Source organism: Vipera ursinii (genome assembly GCF_947247035.1).
Source record: "Vipera ursinii genome assembly, chromosome: Z".
In the NCBI taxonomy this organism is placed as follows: Eukaryota; Metazoa; Chordata; class Lepidosauria; order Squamata; family Viperidae; genus Vipera; species Vipera ursinii.
Window position 1 is genome coordinate 15,707,912 of NC_139517.1, and position 19,529 is coordinate 15,727,440.

The window sequence follows — 19,529 nt, forward strand, 5'->3', positions numbered from 1 at the left end:
TCACCTCAGAAGCAGAAACAAGGGCGCAGAAAAGGCGAGTGAGCCCACAAATCGTAAGAAGTCTTGGGCACCAGCAGGTAACTCTGACACAGCCTTGCTGACCACATTCCACATGGTGGATTGGTTACGGAACGGGCCACATGCTTTTGAAGGTGGCAGTCTGTAGGGAAAATTGGGAGTGAGATGGTAGCTAGCAGGGAACGGAATTAAAAACATATTTTATTTACTTAAATATAATACTCTTGCTCACTTTGCTCACTCATCAAAGCATAACATAGTTGGCTTGTTTTTGAATCAAAAGTGATCTGTGAATAGCAATACCAATAGCTCTTAGACGTATATACTGCACCACAATGCTTTACAGCCCTCTTTAAGAGGTTTACAAATATTGCCCCACAACAATCTGGGTCCTCATTTTACCAATCTCGAAAGGATGCAAGGCTGAGTCAACCTTGAACCGGGGAGAATCAAATTGCTGGCAGTCGGCAGAATTAGCCTATAATACTGCATTCTAACCACTGCGCTGCCATGGCACATTGGTTATTGGAGTGTAAACCATAGCTTAAGGCTTAAGGTAAAGGTTCCCCCGCACATGTGTGCTAGTCGTTTCCAACTCTAGGGGCCGGTGCTCATCTCCATTTCAAAGCCAAAGAGCCAGCACTTGTCCGAGGACGTCTTTGTGGTCATGACTAGACACCAAAGGCGCACGGAACGCTGTTACCTTCCCACCGTAGTGGTCCCTATTTTTCTACTTGCATTTTTACGTGCTTTTGAACTGCTAGGTGGGCAGAAGCTGGGACGAGTAACAGGCGCTCACTCTGTTACGCGGCACTCGGGATTCGACCCGCCAAACTGCCGACCTTCTGATCGAGCTCAGCGTCCTAACCCACTGAGCCACCGCGTCCCTTGCTTAAGGCTTACTCTTGGCCTAAAGGTAGCCAAATCGGGTTTATTGTGTAAACTATAGTTGAGCAGCATTGGCTTAGCAACACTTTTAATATTCTACTTTTACAGATGTTGTCAACGTTGTTACACTGTGGAGTATATAGATTCCCTGTGATGTCCCAAGATGAAAATCAACAAAATCAACAAAATCAACAAAAATATTTATTGGAGTTTGCTCCCTGTTAAGATTATAGGGCACTCTTATACTTACACAAATATGCTATATAGGGCTGGGACACAGGATATCATGAGTCCCAGGAGCAGAATTAAAAGGAAAAAAGCGTTGGAACTTGAAGCACGAAATGTGCGTTCAGCTGGACGGCAGTTGGCATAAAGGGTGAGCTAGAAGAAGGGAGAAAAAAAAACCCCAATCAAAACTCTAGAGCAGCATTTCTCAAACTCAGCAACTTTACAATGTGTCGACTTCACCTTCCCAATTCTGGGGAATTCTGGGAGATGAAGTCCCTATATCTTAAAAGTTGCTGAGGTTGACAAACACTGCACTGGAGTCTAGAATCATGTCCAATTTTTGTTGTTGAAAATGTTCCCAATTTCTTCGAAACCATCTGCTGTCCTTTTATTCACTATTTCCATAAAACTGGGACTGGATCAAAATTATTTTTTTATTTATATTTTTAGAAATGTATGCTCAAAATGGTTTTTAAAATTGTTCTTGCTGTTTTCCTTTTAAGCCATTTTTCAAATGCCTGTGAGATTAGATCCTTGCAATGAAGGTGCTCCATCTTGGTATTCTGTTATTTCTGGCTATTTGTGGACAATGGTCTGTGGCAGTGTTTCTCAACCTTGCCAGCCTGAAGATGTGTGGTCCCTCAGCTCCCAGAACTGAGGATGGGAACATAGGATGAAGGCAGGGAAGGGAGAGGTATATTCAAGACTTGCTAAATGGATATCAGCCCTTCATGGTAGACCAGGCAAGAACACCAAAGTTATGAATGCTAATTCCACTTTTATTATAAGGTTACAGTAGAATCTTGCATGTCTGAATGTGGCTCTCCTCTTCCTGCCTTTACCCTAAGAACTAGGGAACGACAAGAGACATTTCAAATTACATTTCTGTCCCACGCTCTTGTTTCTCTTATCTGACTATGGTCTTGGCTGTGGCTCTTCCTCCTGTTATTATAATTTCTTCAAGCTTTCAATCCAGCAATCCCATCAACACTTGCCCCAAGTCCCTGTCAACAAACAAAGGTTTCCTTGAAGACAGAAAACAATTTGAAAGCCACTATTCTGGATTTTCCCATAGCAATCAACCAAGACCCCATCCATTGCCCCTTCTCTGCTCCACCTTGTAATTACACTTAGGAGTTGTTGTAGAACAGTGGTGGCGAACCTATGGCACGCGTGCCAGGGGCGGCACTCAGAGCCCTCTCTGTGAGCACGCGTGCCGTTGCCCCAGCAAGGTTCGCCAGCGCAGCGAGCATGTGGCGTTTGGATGCAACAGGGCAGGAAGTGAGCGAACAAGCGGCGTTGCTCCCTCCCGGGGATGCCCTAGAGATGGCGAGGGGCTGGCCCCGGCCATGGTCACCCAGTCTGCCATGACCACTGCAGCCATGCCCACCCAGTGAGTCACGGGCCCCCCCCCACTCCCCCTGAGGGCACCACAATGCTGATGCAGCCTGGCACTTTGCTATAAATAAGTGGGTTTGGGGTTGCAGTTTGGGCACTTGGTCTCTAAAAGGTTCGCCATCACTGTTGTAGAATCACCTTTTTCATGTAGAAGATAGCAGTATATTTGATGGTGTTGAGCACTGGCAGAAGAGGGCAGAAAAGGGCTCCAGTCCAGCATAAGGTTTGCCCATATACCAAGTCCAAAATGTTGTCAGGCACCATGAACTCCTGTTCTCCCCACCACTTGAGTAAGAGGCAGGAGGGCCAATATGTCACCAGCATCCTAGAAAAGGAAAGAAAGGGACAGAAGGTACGGATTTTGTGGCGACTCCTGACTTTCAGGTGAAGTCCCGACTTAGCCAGATGTTGTTCCAGCCATTCATTTTTTCCTTTATACCAGGTAGTCCCCGACTTACAACCTACCTGGACCAAGGGAGTTGTTCCGATGCTTGCGCCCCATCCAGCAGTCACATGACTACACGGTCAGCAATAGGGGCCCATGAAGAGTCCCACGCTTAAGGAAAGTAACCAAACTATGGGTGGTCCTCTAATTTTTGACCATAATGGAGCCTGCCTCTTACGGTCACAAGTTATGAAGGTCGTAAAGCAGTCACTTCAGATTAACCCAGTTTTTGTTGTCGTTAGCTGCGAAGTCGTGTCCGACCCATCGCAACCACGTGGACAACGTTCCTCCAGGCCCTTCCTGTCCTCTACCATCTTCATCCCAATTTTATTTCCTTTTATTGTAGAGATCATTAAATGAAGGTTGCAGTCACGGGCCGGTTTTGTTGAAAACCGAAAGCAAATGCAGATTTTTGGCAAGAAAATGTAGTCACGGGACGCTGCAAACAGCCGTAAATGCGGGCTGGTTGCCAAGCACCCAAAATGCAGTCATGTGGCCGCAGGGTTTCCGGTTGTTGTAATGTCAGAGCCAGGTCATAAATACCCCTGGAGTGGTCTTTGTAACTTCGAACAGCTGCTAAACGACTGGTGACAAGGTGAGGAACACCTGTAGTCATCCCCTCCACCATCAATAGACATGACACAACTTAATGACTTACTTTCTGGGGAACTCCACCAACAGTATCACAAGCAGTGTGATCACCAAGTCAAAGATCATCAGCTTGTACATTTCCTGCCCCACCGAAGTCTCCCAGCACTGGAGGGACAGATAAGTTTTTTTTAGTTTCTTCCTATACCGAATTGCCCATAAAAAGTTGCATTCCTCATTTGCCCATATTCTAGAGAGCTATAACTCTTTCAAATAGCCCAGGAATTAATTTCAAATTAAATTTTATTTCTTGTTAGGAGAATGAAGGAATCTGTGTTACATCTGTTCATTCATTTTGGGTTTAGGTGTAGGATTAGGATTAAATTATGGGGCAGGTTTAGATTTAGGGTTAAGATTAGATTTCTTTGGCCTAGATTTTGTATTATTGTAAAGTAACCTTGCTGCAGCTCAGAAGCCACTGAAATCGATGGGACTCAAATTAGTCATACCTAAACATATTTAAATGTGTAATTTAACTTCCATTAATTACAACAGCTATATTCCAAATATGCCCAGATCTGGCTTCAAGCAGGCAACTGCTGTGTTTCATTTTCTGAATTTTAGGAAATGAGACTCTAGATGACACCATCCTACTTTTTGTGATTCCTCCACAAAAAGATCTTTCCAATCTTTTTTCCCCACAGGAAATCATTTGAGAAAAAATATTAAATAACAGCACAGTTTGTTTTGACTGGGAATTCTAAACAGTTCTACCCCCCGCATAAAACCACTATTTCCCTTACCGGGTGAAGATGGTTATTATAACCACAGTAGCGGCACTTGGAATTCTGTGGGTCCCCATTACAGGTGATCTGCCCCCACAGTGTAACAAGGACCACAATTAGGCTAGCAAAACGCAGAACGACATTCCTGTCAAAAGAGAAGGGACCTGTCAGGTTGCCTAATAACCAAGACAGAAGGGGGAAGAAAATCACGTGGTCTGTTAAGAGCAGCTGGATCTGTAGAGATCCACAAAGGATGCGGTTGGAAATAGCTATGGAAATAGACATAGTTTAATATTTGCACCTCAGCCTGCATCAAAAGGTACAAATTAGAACAATCAATGGAAGATGCCAACCATATACATCGCATCCTTGGACCCAGTTCTCAGACTCTCCACAATGTGCAAAGTGGAAAATATTGATTAGATATGCTCTCTAACTTCTAAATTTCAGGGTCCTTCAAAACTGCAGGATGCACTGCTCTAAAAAAGCAACTGTTTACTTAACATCACACTTAATCTATAAATAATAAATAAATAGCAAATAATAACACCCACAGCTACTACAATAGACTTCTAGTGCCCACACAGTGCTAAGATTCCATACTTCCAAGCGGACTGCAGAGCAACCTCTGTGGCAACCACACAATAGTGTGTCTTCTCTGAAGCCTAAGGACTACCATACATTTAATCTAGTCTAGTCTATTTATAACCTACAACTAGAGAACCACCAGTGCCCCTTAAAATACTGCTTAATCACAAGTCCCAGATGTCCTCAACCCAACAATAGCATTGATCAGGGATGCTTAGATTTGTGCTCACAACTAGAAAACTATTAGTCCTTCACCCTGCTAAAGAAATGAGGGCAGGTTTCCAACTATTTCCAAAGGGGAATTGATAATGGCATTATGAAAAATAATTCCATTCTGGAACTTCTTAAAATATGATGGATCTGTCTGGTCCTGCCTATCGCTCAAAACAGAGTGCCACATCTACCTTGATGGGAAAGGAACTTGCTCCTTTGCATACACTGGCTAAACATGAAGTCAATTTAAAAAATCTCTTTCCAGATTTTAGTGTCTTCCTTCCTTTTAGCCCTTGACTGTTAGATTCCCCTGTTTCTTTATCCTTCTCATCTTTGCTATGAAAGCAAGCATCAATAGTTTTTCTTTCTCTAGGCAGGCCCTTGAACTCAAATGGGTTTACCTTGATAGATTTTTTGTATTGGCATTCATCTCCTTGAATCCTTCTTCTACTTGATATCTTCCCATCTGGTATGTCCACAGTGGACCAATTAAAAATGTAAAGAAAGCACCAGTCTTACTCCCCACCCCCTCGTAGCAGGGGTCACCAAACATGGCAACTTTAAGACTTGTGGACTTCAATTCCCAGAATTCCTCAGCCAATACGGTTCGCTGAGGAATTCTAGGATTTGAAGTCCACAAGTCTTAAAGCCGCCACATTTGGAGACCCCTGCTCTATAGTAAACATACTCAGATCTATTTAATTTTTTGTACCTCAGAAGTGTGATTTTTATTTGAAAGCTGAGTGGGTATTTCTCGAGAGGCACAAGGAACTGAAAGATCATTGGGACAAGGAGGTTGGCAGCCGTGATGACAGCAGAGGGGAGATAAGCCACCAGCAGTTGCAGGAAGTACTGACTTTTCTCAGGAGAGTCCGTCTGTACCAAAAAAACAGAGGAATTTATTTGGGCCTGAATGTTGTAGAAAGAAAAATAGTATTGAGTAGGAGCTTTCTTGGCAAATAAGGCCTATGAGATAGAGAACTGGCTTCTTACAGGTAGTCCTTGACTTACAATCATTTTTATGTGACCATTCGAAATTACAACAGCACTGAAAAAGGTGACTTATGACCAGTCCCTGCCATCACAGCACCTCCATGGTCACATTATCCAAATTCGGGCACTTTGCAATCGGCCTGTATTTACAATAATTGCGGCACCTAGGAGTCATGTGGTTGCCATTTGTGACCTTCCCAGAAGGCTTCCAAGAAGCAGTGTCTATGGGGGAAGCCAAATTTGCTTAACGATCCCATGATTCATGGGATATATGATTAAACACTTGTCGGAATATGGTTAAAAGAATAGATAAATCATGGCTATAAAGGGTCCCTACAGTAAGAAGGATAAGATGTATAAATAGTATAGTATTCTTTATAATATATGAAACATAAAAATATTGGGATGGTGTATATGAATGGAAGGTTTGGATATTTAAAGGTAATTGACATTGAGAAAACTGTGAGTGATAAGAATGGTTGGACTATAGAGGGGAGCCTAAGCTTAAATAAGAATCTTGAAAACAGGATATATAGTGACTAAATAAGATGACTTTTATGAATATAATTGAAATATAAGCAGATCAGAAAAGATGTTATATGCTGATGTTACTGTTATTTGTACAAACACAAGAAAAATACTTATATTCAACCTTGTATATATTGAAAGCATTAAGAGCAACATTTGCTTAATGTTGATAAAAGGAGAACACTATTGGAAGAAGAGAAGATCAAAGAAATATATCATTAATTAACAGATTGATTCTGGAACTATGGAAATTAATTATTACTGATTGTTTTTTTAAACATATGAACCCAAACAACACTGTTTACTAAGCACTAGAGGTTGTTATTGTTAAAAATCAATAAAATATTTTTAAAAAAGAAAATGACAATAAAGATTATCTTATCTTAACGTAAGTCCTTAGTCCATAAGGACTCTGCTTGGACTTTGAGCACCATAATTGCTGCTCATACCCAGCCGGAAGTGCTTTTGCGATAATCTAAATGCCTCCACCACAGTATGGGGGACTGGTCACAAAGGGATGGGGCCTTAAGTATTAGGGGAAGCACAACCTCTTAAGGCAGGGGTATCAAACTCAATTTCATTGAGGGCCGCATCAGCATTGTGGTTGCCCTCAAGGGGCCGGGTGGGTATGGCCAGGGTGGGCGTGGCCTACTGGGTGGGCGTGGCTAGAGTGCGTATGGCCTACTGGGTGGGCGTGGCTAGAGTGCATATGGCCTACTGGGTGGGCGTGGCCAGCTCTACATCATTCACATCAAGGGTGCCTATGGGGGCCTGGGCAGGAGTGGGACAGATCTGAGGGTCTCTGGCGGAAGGAGGGTCTCTGGGTCAGGGCCAAGGCAGTGGGGGCCATTCCCTCACTGTTTCCAGGATGGCTTTGCAGGCCACATGAAACCACTTCGCGGGCCAGATCCGGCCCCCGGGCCTTGTGTTTGACATGTCTGTCTTAAGGGGTAACTGAGGGCCACATACTTACTTTTCCCAGCATCTCCTGGGAATGGCTGACGGACAGGTAGATACAGTAAAAGGAGACTCCCAAAAGCACTAAAACCAAAATGTTGATCAGGCTTCGCAGGACATAGAGCCCAATTCGTTGGGATGTGGTCAACATTGCCTGGTGCTTGCGGAAACTGGCTTCTTCCAGGTCCATCTGGAAGTGGGGAGGAAGAGATAAGAAGCATCTGAAGCAGCTCAGAACAAAACACAATCAAAGCAGCTCTGAAAGACAATCTTGAAAGGCTAAACAGATACAGAACACATCTCATCCAGCAGTGTACACCCAGATAAGCAAGGATTGACTCCAAACAACCACCAAATGGAAAAAAAAATACCATATCAAGGAACTACCAAGGAGGAAAACCAGACCTCTACCAAAACTGGCAGGGCATGCTATTGTATACAAAAAAAGAAGCAAACCCCCACACACAGTCACACTGATAATGTTACCTACTGTAGTTGGGTAAGGAAATGTCTCCAAGCAAACAACCAAGCTCAGAGAGCAGCAAGGGCGCCACAAAATTAGCTTTGCCCAAACCCGCATTGGAGAGTTACGTTTGCACATTTCACAGAGCCATTTCTTTGAGCATAGTTTGTTGGTTTGTGACCTTGACCGGTTGTTTTTAAAGCCATGTAGGAACCCAGTCAACTGTAGCTTTCCCAGCAAACTAAAAACTGTCATTACTTTTTTTTTAAAAAAAAATACTATCTTAGTTACATTACCCTGTATTAACATAGCAACCATGTGAGAAATTAAAATCCAGTTAGCAATGCTCCTGCTTATCTCTTTACACCTTCCTGACAAATCAGAAATCCATCCCCTTTGGAAAACAACAAGATTAAAAAGGTTCCCTGTGAGATCCCACATATCATGCAAATGCGTGTATTTTGGGGTGGGGGTGGGGGAAGAACAGTTTCATTGATTGTTGAAAATAATCCGAAAGTTTTGTTTCCCCCTGTATCCAGATGCAGAACTGGGGGCAAAACTACACCCCAGTCCTGTAGTTTCTTAGAGCCGTGGAACAGAAGGTGTGTTTGTGTGTGTGAGAGAAATTTGGTTACAGGTAGTCCTCAACTTAAGACCACAATTGAGCCCAAAATTTCTGTTAACAGTTGTTAAGTGTTGTGCCCTGTTTTACAACCTTTTCTGCCACAACTGTTAAGTGAATCACAGCAGTGGTTAAATAAATCTGGCTTCTCCCGTTGTCTTTGCTTGTCATAAGCCAGTTGGGAGGATTCCAAATGGCAAACACATGATCCAAGGAAGTGCAACTGTCATAAGTACACGCCAGTTGCAAGCATCCAAACTTTGATCGGGTGACCAGGGGGATGCTGCGATAGTGTGAAAAACATCAGGAGTCACTTTTTTTTTGGTGCCGTTGTAACTTTGAACAGTCACTAAACAAATGGTTGTAAGCTGAGGACTACCTGAGTCTTATTACCTTTTTCCTGGCTAGCTTCTAGCAACAGAGAGGGCTGAAAGGTTGCAGAGGTTAAGAAGACAGCCGTTCTTAGGCTATGAATAAATGTTTGGAAAAATAATTCCCATTAGAACTTGGGTCTCAGGAAAAAATAATTCTATCGGACGTCACATTAACTCAGGATAAATGGCAGCACCTCTTTTTTTCCCTTTCTGGCAGGGAAATGGTTGGTCCAACCCATCTGGAGCAAGGCACATTAAAAAAGCCGCTTCACCTGCCACCAGACATCTGGTCTTAGCATCTGTCCTTACCCGTAGCTCATAGCGGATGCTTTTGTGTTTTAACATAACCATGTTATCTTGCATCAGGCTGAAATCCCAGCCAGCAAAGATTTTGTTGCTGTACAATGCAAGGGATGTGTCTTCACTAACCAGGCTTTGTTTCAGACAGACGACTGACCTGAAGATGAACAGAAGACAAGAAATATTTCAACAGGAGTTTCTTAGCAAGTGGATCCATCTGGACTAGAGGCCCCCAACCTTTTAGGCACCGGGGACAAGTTCTGTGGAGAAAGATTTTTCCGCGCCCAGAAAGGGTGTGGTTTTGTGTGCTGCTTGCATCCAGCGGATGGGGCTTCACTTGTTTGTGCGGCCCAGATGCTGGTATGCCGGTCCACAGACCAGGGCTTGGGGACCCCTGATCAAGATGGCTGCTTATTGTGGGGAAAAACAATTCTTAAACGAACAGAATCAACTAAATTGAGATGATATATAGAGATATAAGCCCGCAGGCTGTTAATCTTACTAGAACAATTCCAATAGATTAGGTTTGCTCCATATCTCACTATGCCACTGGAAGAAGTTTTCCTTTCGGGTATCTGGCATTCCCAAAACTGCCCTGTTGTGTAGTGCGTTTCTTGGAAGCAGGAGGCGAGACGAGAGGGTTCAAGCAGGAACATTGCTTTATTGTAGTAACAGGAACAGAACTTGTAACCGAGGCTTCTACGCAGCTACTTATATGGCTGGCCACTAGGCGGCGGCCAATAGGTTTGAAGGAACCTATTCCTGCCCCAGAGCCAACCAATGATCGTCCTGGAGACTGCATGTCTGTGCAGCCAGCGACCGTTACACAGACCACCTGATTAAGCAATCTCAAGCAGCATTCAAAGACAGTGAAAACAGTTTAAGTAATTAGACCCAATACATTACATGCCCCTTCCTCTTGATTTAAGGAAGATTCTTTGCTCCATTTTATTATTTAATTCCTGCCTTTCAGTTTCTGAAGGAAAACAGGCACAGGAAGTTATCTGCAGTCCATCAGCTATATAGGTAGTCCTTGATTTACAATCGTTCATTTAGTGACCGTTCGAAGCACTGAATAAATGACTTATGACCATTTTTCAAATGACTGTTGCAGCATCCTCATGGTTACAAGACCAAAATTTGGATGCTTGGCAACTGATTCATGTTTATGACAGTTGCAATGTCCCAGAGTCATGTGATCACTTTTGCAACTTTCTGAAAACCAAAGTCAATGGGGAAGCCATTCATTGATTGTTGAAAATAATCCGAAAGTTTTGTTTCCCCCTGTATCCAGATGCAGAACTGGGGGCAAAACTACACCCCAGTCCTGTAGTTTCTTAGAGCCGTGGAACAGAAGGTGTGTTTGTGTGTGTGAGAGAAATTTGGTTACAGGTAGTCCTCAACTTAAGACCTAACATAACAGCTATAGAGATTCATTTAACAAGTGTGGCAATACGCACTTAACAACTGTCTCACTTAGCAGCACAAATTTTGGGCTCAGGTGTGGTAGAGGATGACCTGCAGTAACTTGAAATCCCTTAGCTAAAAAGTATGTCTGCTTACATCATCTGTGGCTTATGCATTAGTCTCTCTCACCTTTCTGAGATGTGTAAATACGAGTGCATCCTTTTTAATATTTTTAAATTTATTTTTATCCTGCCTTTATTATTTACACAAATAACTGAAGATGGCGAGCTTATCCAACATACCTTCCTCCTCCTATTTTCCCCATCACAACAACAACATCCCTGTGAGGTGGGGTGGGCTGAGAGGGCGTGATTGGTGCAAAGTCACCCAGCTGACTTTTATGGCTGAGGTGGGACTTGAACTCATGGTCTCCCATTTTCTAGCCTGGAGCCTTAAACGCTAGACCAAACTGGCTCTCATTCTTGAGAGGGAGTCCCTCCAGTGTGTGTTGCTTAATAAATACTGTACTGAACCTTGATTATTTAATTTGGATCCTGCATTTTGATTCCACCTTATAGAGACCGCAACAGTGCTCACCTCTGAACAATCCAGGCCAGGCAGAAGAGCAGGTAGAAAAGTGTCGTGAGGAGATAAGCAAGAGGGATGTCGTAGGCAAAGTTGACAAAGCTGGCAGCCATATTTGGATAATAGCCATAGAACAGGTAGGTTTGTTCTATGAATCCCTGGAGGGAAATAAACATCCACATCATACGTGCTGGTCACTGTAGCTACTTCCCAAGGTACTGGGAATATATCCTTGGGGATATAATTTCTTACCTTGCCTGACAGAAGATCCATAATATAGGAAAAATAGCTGACCAAGCCTTGAGGTACGGGATTGTATTTTTGACATACAGCATTCACTGGAAGGAATTAGAGAGCAAGAATTAGCTTTCCTTCCAACATGCAGGCCTTTGATTTTTGCAAGGGTGGGTCACAGCTCATAACCTAGTCCTGCTCAGGAAATAAAAAATAAAATAAAAATATGGACAAAATACCAGCCGCTCTTAGCACCATTCCTGGAAAAAATGGGTCCACCTTGCTACTTTCAATCGGAAATGCAGGATCTTGGTTGCTGAAATTGCTTTTTCCAACAACTCATCTAAATTCTCCTTCACAGTACATTTGCAGCCTATTCTTCCAACAAGCCTTTTAGTGATGTCATTTAGGTAATGTTAGTCTTTGACCTTAACGGTTTTAGGGTAATTACTCCTTTAGATGGCAATGCACTTCATTTCCTATCTCAAATTGTCTTATAAACCCATCCGAGCTCTTTGAAAAGCAGGGGGTAATTATCTAATTCGCTTCAAAATGTAGTAACTAATGCTTTATTGATTGACTGATCGAAGGAGGGATGTTTTAAACATTTGTGTGCTGTTCCTCAAGATTGAGTTTATTTACTTTCAGATGTGGTAAATGTACATTTCTTATTACTTATACAAGAGCACCCAGTGTAACTGCTCTATGGGTCTTCCCTGGAAGCATCACAAATATATTTTATCGATGAGAGCTCAAATGGCAAGCAGAAATTCAATCAGATTCTCTCTCCTTGAAATGCACTGTGATTAAAGCTATGTCTTATACTGATTAGCCTTTCACAGCCAGTAAATGTTGGGCAGGGTTGGTCTTCAGGGTTTAGTGACCTTGATGTAGACAACAGATTTCTGACATTTTGCCAGCAACTGTGGCTGGCATTTTCAAAAGCAAGGTGGTCTGCTACGCCTGTTGAATTTCCGCCTCCGCCGCAAGGCATAACAGAACCATGGGGTTGGATAAATACCTTGAAGTCCAACCCAAAGCAGGAATCCTCAGATCATCCCAGACAAATGGGCGTTTAATCCTTGTTTGAAAACCTCCAGTGATGGACTCCAAGAGGTAGGCTATTACACGGCTTAATAACTCTCACAGTTAGGAAATTCCTGCCTATTTCAAGTTTGCCTTACTCTCTGTAAAGCTTCCACCCATTAGTTCTTGTTCTAGTTTTAGGTATTACATAGAATAAATCTATATCTTTTTCCCTATGATAGCACTTCAAGTACTGGAAGATTTTACGTGTCTTTTCTTAAGCTTCTTTCTTTAGAGTTCCAACCTCAATTCTTGTAGTTCATCTTAAAATTCAATCTCCAAGACCCTCACTATTTTTGAGAGTGTTCCGTACTTCTTTTTCAGCACTGTGGGCTGCATCAAGAAAGGAATAAGGTGGAGATCATAGGAAGTGATTTAAACATTCAATGCTGCGCTGGTTGTACCATATCTGGAATACTGACCAGTGCAGCATAAAGTGGAACCATCACATCCCATAATTTTTGGCAGCTGCAGCCCACTGCTGGCTCATCTTTAATCCGTGGTCTAGGATGCCCAGATCCAAATAACTTATCCCATACCTGTACATCTGATTTTTCCTACCTAAATGCAGGACCTACAATTTTTGCCACCAAACTGAATTTTGTTACAAAAAGGCTGGATTTTCAAGACTACCAAGACCCTTTCGAAACTTGAGTCCATCCTCTTAGGTGTGTCCAATCCTACCTCAGCTTTGTGCTGAACATCTTTCTGCCCTTTGACTAGGTCCGTGGTGGTGAACCTATGTCACGCGTGCCACAGGTGGCACCCAGAGCCCTCTCCATGGGCACACACACCATCATTCCCAATCCTAGGCCTTCAGTTGGGTTTTATAAAACCTTTTTGCTTTAGGCCTCCGCCGCCGTGTGCAAAAAAAAAAGGGTTCAATCAATCAATTTCAACTTCTCACGGGGGAAAAAAAGTTCTCGCAAAGTTGGAACTGATTGGTTGAACTTTTTAGTCCCACCCAGTCTGCCGTTACCACCGCAGCCACGCCTACCCACTTCAGCCACACCCACCCAATGGGCCACGCCCACCTGGCACCTGACAATACATAAGTGGGTTTTGGGTTGCAATTTGGGCACTCAGTCACTAAAAGGTTCGCCATCACTGGACTAGGTGATTTTTAAAAAATGTCGAAAAGCAGTGGACCTTGTAGGGGGGCATGTTTGATATTATATTTTTTCAGGGTGAGCCATCGAAAGGCCATTCTCGATTGCACTGGCATACTAATAAATCAAATACATTCTACATTGAGGGCTCAAAACCCATGATCTGGTGCCGTGGGTCACTCACTCACCCAAACTACTGTTTGCTTGACTTGTCCAGTTGAGTTGTAGAGCTTCAAAGGCAGCATTTGGAGCAATCACGAATCCCACCACCAGCAAGGAAGCAGCAAAATTCAACAGGACTAAGAAACGCAAGAAGTTGAAATAGGATTGGATCCCTGTTCCAAAATGGCCTTTGGAGACAGAATACAAATAGTCACAAGGCAAGCTCAAACTCCTAAGACATTGTTCTCTCCAAAATAGTCCTTCAGTGCCTTGCCCGTACCTTCAATGTGGTGCAGAGTGCCTCGCCACAACCCAGCAGAGGAGACGGCTATGCTTGCCTGACTCTGGAGACGGCGCAGGGTTTTTGACTTCTCCCTGCGCCAAAGTTGCCAACCACTGAGCTGCTTGACCGCCTCCTTCTGCAGCATCCTTGAAGCAAAGGACGGTTAAATGAGAAGCTAAGATAACTGCAATTAGATACATTACTTACAGTGTGTAGCATTGCTTCCCTTTCCTCCCTCCCCCCCCCATTGTGTCCAACCCCACAGGTTTTATGAAACCTTCCATCAACATGGAAAAATCTAATCCACGGTTAGGGCTCCTAATTGCTTTGAACAAGATATTATTCAATAGGGCTGCATTTCACTTAGAAACAACTGTCCTTTCCTACATCATTTTTCCCCCCCACACCCCAGCTAGGACTACATCCGTGGTGACGAACCTATGGCACACGTGCCACAGGTGGCACGCAGAGTCCTCTCTGTGGGCACGCACGCCGTCACCCCAGTCCTAGGCCTTCAGCTGTTTTTTATAAAACCTTTTTGCTTTAGGCCTCCGCCGCCGTGTGCAAAAAAAAAAGGGTTCAATCAATCAATTTCAACTTCTCACGGGGGAAAAAAAGTTCTCGCAAAGTTGGAACTGATTGGTTGAACTTTTTAGTCCCACCCAGTCTGCCGTTACCACCGCAGCCACGCCTACCCACTTCAGCCACACCCACCCAATGGGCCACGCCCACCTGGCACCTGACAATACATAAGTGGGTTTTGGGTTGCAATTTGGGCACTCAGTCACTAAAAGGTTCGCCATCACTGGACTAGGTGATTTTTAAAAAATGTCGAAAAGCAGTGGACCTTGTAGGGGGGCATGTTTGATATTATATTTTTTCAGGGTGAGCCATCGAAAGGCCATTCTCGATTGCACTGGCATACTAATAAATCAAATACATTCTACATTGAGGGCTCAAAACCCATGATCTGGTGCCGTGGGTCACTCACTCACCCAAACTACTGTTTGCTTGACTTGTCCAGTTGAGTTGTAGAGCTTCAAAGGCAGCATTTGGAGCAATCACGAATCCCACCACCAGCAAGGAAGCAGCAAAATTCAACAGGACTAAGAAACGCAAGAAGTTGAAATAGGATTGGATCCCTGTTCCAAAATGGCCTTTGGAGACAGAATACAAATAGTCACAAGGCAAGCTCAAACTCCTAAGACATTGTTCTCTCCAAAATAGTCCTTCAGTGCCTTGCCCGTACCTTCAATGTGGTGCAGAGTGCCTCGCCACAACCCAGCAGAGGAGACGGCTATGCTTGCCTGACTCTGGAGACGGCGCAGGGTTTTTGACTTCTCCCTGCGCCAAAGTTGCCAACCACTGAGCTGCTTGACCGCCTCCTTCTGCAGCATCCTTGAAGCAAAGGACGGTTAAATGAGAAGCTAAGATAACTGCAATTAGATACATTACTTACAGTGTGTAGCATTGCTTCCCTTTCCTCCCTCCCCCCCCCATTGTGTCCAACCCCACAGGTTTTATGAAACCTTCCATCAACATGGAAAAATCTAATCCACGGTTAGGGCTCCTAATTGCTTTGAACAAGATATTATTCAATAGGGCTGCATTTCACTTAGAAACAACTGTCCTTTCCTACATCATTTTTCCCCCCCACACCCCAGCTAGGACTACATCCGTGGTGACGAACCTATGGCACACGTGCCACAGGTGGCACGCAGAGTCCTCTCTGTGGGCACGCACGCCGTCACCCCAGTCCTAGGCCTTCAGCTGTTTTTTATAAAACCTTTTTGCTTTAGGCCTCTGCTGCCATGTGCAAAAAAAAGGTTAAATCAATCAATCAATTTCAACTTCTCACAGGAAAATAAAAGATCTCGCAAAGTTGGAATTGATTGATTGAACTTTTTAGTCCCACCCAGTTTGCCGTTACCACCGCAGCCACGCCCACCCAAAGGGCCACACCCTCCCAGCAGCCGACAATACATAAGTTGGTTTTAGGTTGCAGTTTGGGCACTCGGTTTCTAAAAGGCTCGCCATCCCTGGACTACATCATTGGATCTCTTCCCAAATGTTCTGGATTCCCAACTGCCTTTGTTCTATTCCACAAGAGTATCCAGAAAAGATGGAGCCCAATTAAGGATGCTTCTCTTGGGAGGGTGCCCTTCAGTCGCAAAGCCCATAATTAGCACTCATTGTGTTCTCTGAGGACATGGAGCTGGGAATGTCATTTTAATTGCACACTTTTCAATGTTCTCCTCCTCAAGAGTCTCTGGGCAAGAATCAAGAGCTTTGCTACCTGAGCTTGCGTTTCTCCTCCAGGCAGAGTGGCATCTCCTTAAGAAGCCTGCTGTCTTCCCCTTCTTCTTCCAGCAATCCATGGGGGTCCTCTGTGGGCACCGATACCCCTTCCCAAGCTGCTTCCCAAGCTGCTGCCTTTTTGCCACGAAAACGTAGTGTCTGATTGCTTGGTAGCTGGAGAAAGAGAGATGGGGAGACCTGGTGGCCCCCATCAGACCCTGCCAACAGGATCCGGAATAAGACATTAGTCCAGAGCAAGTCATCCTGAGCAGTTTATATGCACTCAGAAAGCTGAATATAAACTACAATTGTTTGTTGAAATTGAGATTGATTAAGTGTGCACCTATAGGCTGTTCCACCAAGTTTACATGGCAAGCAGAACCAACATTTATCCTTATGGTTATTACAGGGCATTCACCGTGCTACGTGAGGCACCTTTTAATTGTTGTATCCTTCTATGCTGGCTGGGAGGGACTGGAAGTTGAAGTTTACACCTCTTAAAGTTGCCAAGGTTGAGAAAACCTGTTTGTGTTTCATATGTTTCAAATAACTAACTGGCATATAACTTTAATGCTGTCATGACAAAGAATCCCACACATTGGATCCAATACCAAAGATACTTGTTCTCATCATAGTCTAGATCAGGGATAGGCAACCTTGGCTCTTTTATGACTCCTGGACTTCAACTCCCAGAATTTCTGAGCCAGCATGGCTCAGCTTGGAAACCTCTCCCTTTCCCCTCAGCATGGCTGGCTCAGGAATTCTGGGAGTTGAAGTCCATGAGTCATAAAAGAGCCAAGGTTGTCTACTCCTGGTCTAGATAATAGGAATTCAGGACTTTGAGGCTATTTTCCTGCATAGATGAATATTAAGAACTATGAAAAAGGCCATGAGGTAGATTCACTATTTGGCCTGGCAATATACACTGAACATTATATCAGGAAAATACAAGTATATTGCCTATTGATCTGTGCCCTTTGACATTTTTGTCCATGAAAATTTACTGAAAGTTCTATAAAGTCATAGTGAGCTGCATTTGTTGAGTGCTTTGTTTGCAGCCTATCCTACCATGGAGGAAATCTTGAGACTGTGATAAATTTCCTGTCATTCTCAAAAATGTACAAAACAATCTGATCTTTTAAAGTTCCTGGGTTGATTCAACATAGCCAATATCTCAGGGGCTGCCACAAAGAAGAAGGAGTCAAGCTATTCTCCAAAGTGCCTGAAGGCAGGACAAGAAGCAACGGATGGAAACTAATCAAGGAGAGAAGCAACCTAGAACTAAGGAGAAATTTCCTGACTGTTAGAACAATTAATCAGTGGAGCAACCTGCCTTCAGAAGTGGTGAATGCTCCAACACTGCAAGTTTTTAAGAAGAGACTGGACAGCCATTAGTCTGAAATGGTATACGGTTTCCTGCCTGAGCAGGGGGTTGGACTAGATGACCTCCAAGGTCCCTTCCAACTTTATTATTATTATTATTATTATTATTATTATTATTATTATTATTATTATTATTATTATTTCATCATCATTATCATCATCTACGAATGAGAGCAAATTGAAATATAACTTATTGCTGATTGTCACATTTTCAGAAGTTTAAGGGCTCCAGAACTGTTGGTTAGCTAGATTAATCACTGGTCATTTTTTAAATAAATATGTACAATTACCATAGGAGGCAACATGGTGCCTATGAATAATAAATTGGTATTTCTAAAATGTTATTTTACTTTCAAAACATTAAGTAGAAAGGTGTCCTAGAGTAAAACAAGTTGCCACTCCCTATCTTTATTCACAAAAACATCCTTGAAGTCTAGGTGGGTATCCCAAACATTCTTAAAAAACCAAATAGTTACAGGTGACTGGTTTTTGTCTTGTACATACATAATATCCCTTCCCCATGTTCTGAAGATTGGGGTTGCTTTATTTGTAAGAACACCCACAAAATTCTCTGTTAAATTCAAATACATTCATTGATCAAAAGAGTTAGGCAAACCCAATTCACAGAGAAGCACTTCATTTCCATTTTAAAACGCATTTCACTTGGGAGATCAATTTAAGCAAATCAGATAGAGCCTAAAGCTTATTAAGGCCTTCTTCATAATTATACAGTCACAGAATGACCCAACCAAAGGAATTCATCTCAGGGTAGGCTAGATTGAATGGAGGGAAGTAATCCATCTGATTTAAAAGAAAATTAATATGTCATTTAAATTTCAAATAAATAAATAATAAAATATTCTTCTTCTTTCTCTAGGTGCCACTTTGAATCTCGTGAAGAAACTTGTAAGGCCGCCATTTTTTTTCTTCTCTAAATGCTCCCATTGTTGTTGCTTTTTTTCACTGCCATTTGGATTCCTCTAAGCAGGACTGGAAACTTACAGCCTTAATTCAATAATATTATTGAATAATACGGAATATTTTTTTTCTGTAATTTCCACAGCCTCTTCTAACCGTGGTGTCAAATTATAATACTGTACAGCAAGTGCCAGGCGTAGGCAACCTTGTTTCATTTCTTAATAATGAAATAATGAAAAAAGAAACAAACCTGTAACGTACACCCCAAAGAGAGTGCAAAAAAACAAAAAAACAAAATACCAACTCATCAAAAGATTATTCTGAAACCCTGAAAGGTTTTGTGTCTTGACTTTGTCATCATGCTTTACCATCCTATCCTTGCCCCCTTCTGTTGCAAGTTAAGTGTGGCTGCTGATTACTCAGAGTGTTAAATTTGCCCTTCAGTTATTATAATGTGCTTGGGTATAGCTACACATCCTAGAAAATGTCCAGATAAGAGGGATCAGACATCCGATAGTCAAACTTTCCCAAGCAAGTTTCCCCAGCTTAATAAAAAGTCGCTCCGAAACAATATTTGCATCAGAACTCTTCACATTTTTATCAAAATCAGAGAACAATCACTTCTTAGTATTCTGTCTGCAGACAGCGTAATAATTCAAGATCAGAGGAGGTAGCG

At 42.9% G+C, this 19,529-nt stretch overlaps 1 protein-coding gene across 1 annotated transcript in view; it reads right to left on the reverse strand.

Moving 5' to 3' along the window:
• TMC4 (transmembrane channel like 4) overlaps window positions 1-19,529 on the reverse strand; it is a gene marked incomplete at its 3' end in the record, with an annotated part of 19,798 nt that continues 269 nt past the window's right edge. The window contains exons 2-14 of the mRNA XM_083379185.1: window positions 16,551-16,770; window positions 15,504-15,652; window positions 15,250-15,411; window positions 11,633-11,718; window positions 11,393-11,538; window positions 9,398-9,545; window positions 7,646-7,819; window positions 5,864-6,027; window positions 4,369-4,495; window positions 3,636-3,733; window positions 2,671-2,857; window positions 1,157-1,287; window positions 1-160 (exon numbers count right to left, since the gene is read on the reverse strand). Coding sequence (XP_083235311.1) covers window positions 1-160; window positions 1,157-1,287; window positions 2,671-2,857; window positions 3,636-3,733; window positions 4,369-4,495; window positions 5,864-6,027; window positions 7,646-7,819; window positions 9,398-9,545; window positions 11,393-11,538; window positions 11,633-11,718; window positions 15,250-15,411; window positions 15,504-15,652; window positions 16,551-16,770 — 1,952 coding nt within the window. The remainder of the gene's footprint in view (window positions 161-1,156; window positions 1,288-2,670; window positions 2,858-3,635; window positions 3,734-4,368; window positions 4,496-5,863; window positions 6,028-7,645; window positions 7,820-9,397; window positions 9,546-11,392; window positions 11,539-11,632; window positions 11,719-15,249; window positions 15,412-15,503; window positions 15,653-16,550; window positions 16,771-19,529) is intronic.